Source organism: Penaeus monodon, chromosome 32 (assembly GCF_015228065.2).
Source record: "Penaeus monodon isolate SGIC_2016 chromosome 32, NSTDA_Pmon_1, whole genome shotgun sequence".
Taxonomy (NCBI): Eukaryota; Metazoa; Arthropoda; class Malacostraca; order Decapoda; family Penaeidae; genus Penaeus; species Penaeus monodon.
In genome coordinates, this window is record NC_051417.1 from 14,350,526 (window position 1) to 14,352,515 (window position 1,990).

At 38.9% G+C, this 1,990-nt stretch overlaps 1 protein-coding gene across 1 annotated transcript in view; it reads left to right on the forward strand.

Moving 5' to 3' along the window:
- Nucleotides 1-1,990, forward strand: part of LOC119593599 (SH3 domain-containing protein 19-like) — a gene marked incomplete in the record, with an annotated part of 14,557 nt that overhangs the window by 9,756 nt on the left and 2,811 nt on the right. The window contains 3 exon segments of the mRNA XM_037942553.1: nt 342-1,142; nt 1,403-1,480; nt 1,740-1,838. Coding sequence (XP_037798481.1) covers nt 342-1,142; nt 1,403-1,480; nt 1,740-1,838 — 978 coding nt within the window.

Genomic DNA, 1,990 nt, shown 5'->3' on the forward strand with positions numbered 1-1,990 from the left:
CATCGTGGAGTTAAAGGTGAAGGAGAGAGCTTTTTCAAAATAAGATGTTTTAAATTAGCCTGAAACACTAGAAACAATACATAATTTCCTGTCTTTTTTTATTGCTTTTTAAGTGTCACAAAATCTAAAAGCCCTGACAGATGCTGCTGGACAAGAGAAATATTAGGAGAAGGAAATGTATGGTTTCAAAATCATAAGATGTAATGTAATTCTTTCTGATTTTTCTCTCAATAAATCTCTTGCCTTCTTTTCTTTCTTGAACGGTACAAATAACTACATTTTTGGTACAATGCAGATGTTGTTTGTAGCCATCCAGCCTAGATATTATTTTCTTCACACAGAAATCCCCTCACCTGCAAGAGCAGAATGGAACGTCAAGCAAAGGTGTTGTTGGTGGACTGTTTGGTCGAGTGCGCCCACCGCCATCCCGACCCAAGCCCTCCTCTGCTCACAACTCAATATCTGTTCCTAGTACACCCGTCACAGAAGCTGCGCTCATAGACTTCTCATCACCCCCTGGCTCCCCAACCACTAGATCTGGCAGTGATGGACTTAGTGTAAATAGTTTTGGTAGTGAGTCCTCCTCTGGAAATCAGAGCTCAGGGTTTGATGACAGCTTTGACCCCTTTGGTTCTATTCTGGATCAAAATCACTTTGTCCCACCAAAGAAGGTGGGAGTGTCCTCTTTCTATACAGGACAGTTTGCTGGGGATAATGCTCAGACTCAGCCATGTGTCACAGAAGATCAAGATCCTTTCGAGATGCTAGCACGACGATTAGATTCAGTTTCTTCAACTCCAAACCAGCAGCCTGCCAGTGCGAGCTCCCAAATACAAGCAAATCCCATGGTGCTACCCCATAACTCAGCTCAGCCCAGCACACAGAATGTGAATACTGGCAAGTCAGAGCAGAAGGCAAATTATAGGCCAACCATTATCCGTACCAAAGCACCTGTTACTAGCAGCCATGTAGAGAGTGCTGGAGGGACTGGCAACACTAATAAAAATCAGCAATACCCTGGTGTGGCTGAGGATATTTGCTCTATTGATTGGGGAGCTGGATCAAGACCTGGAGGTGTCAATATCATCGATCAAACTATTCCTGAGGAGCCACCACCTTTGCCTCCAAGACCAGAAGCTGAGGTATGTAACACCAATCTGCATTAATGTATTTTCCTGTAGATAGACACTTTACCACTTTATTAATTCTTTTTTTTTATCTTTCAAATAAATAGAGTTTTTTCCATAATCCTTGATAATTTGTTATCTGTCTTTTAAAGTATTCTCAAATGTCCCCTTCTGTGTGGAATGGACACATTATTAAAGGTATACTTTTGTTGTTTTCATATTTCCTTTGGTAATGTTAATAGTCATTAATGTTATTACCTTCCCTGATAACACAGGAGGAAGATCAAGACCGTCCCTATGGGATAGCAGAATTTGACTTTGAAGCTTCACAGCAAGATGACTTGAGTTTCAAGGTAATTATATTTGGTACCTACTTTCCTGCCATTCTCTGAATATGCAAAGTTGGCTACAGTAGTTTGAGCTCAAAATTACTTAGTTGAAAGTAGGTATTTTTATTTTTTATTTCAGTATACTCTCTCATTTTGCTAATTGCAGTGTAGTGTATTATTTTTTTGCTGACATTCTTTAATTTTAATTCTTATGTGAGGCAAATAAAATATAACTTGACATTCCATATTTTTATCTGATGAGTTTGCTAATCTTTATTATCAGAGTGGTGACTTGATACAGCTGCTCTATAGAATGAACGATGACTGGTTATTTGGCCGTTGTGGACACAAGGAAGGCATGTTCCCACAGTCTTTCATAAAGGTAAGTTCAAGGCAGTGAAGTATAGCACTTTTTAAAGTGTTTTTAGATTTAAATTGTCTCATCGGAAACACTATATATTGATAATATTCATTGCTTGGGAAACATACTGCTACAGTATATAAATGAACTATATCCCTTAGGAATATGGGGCA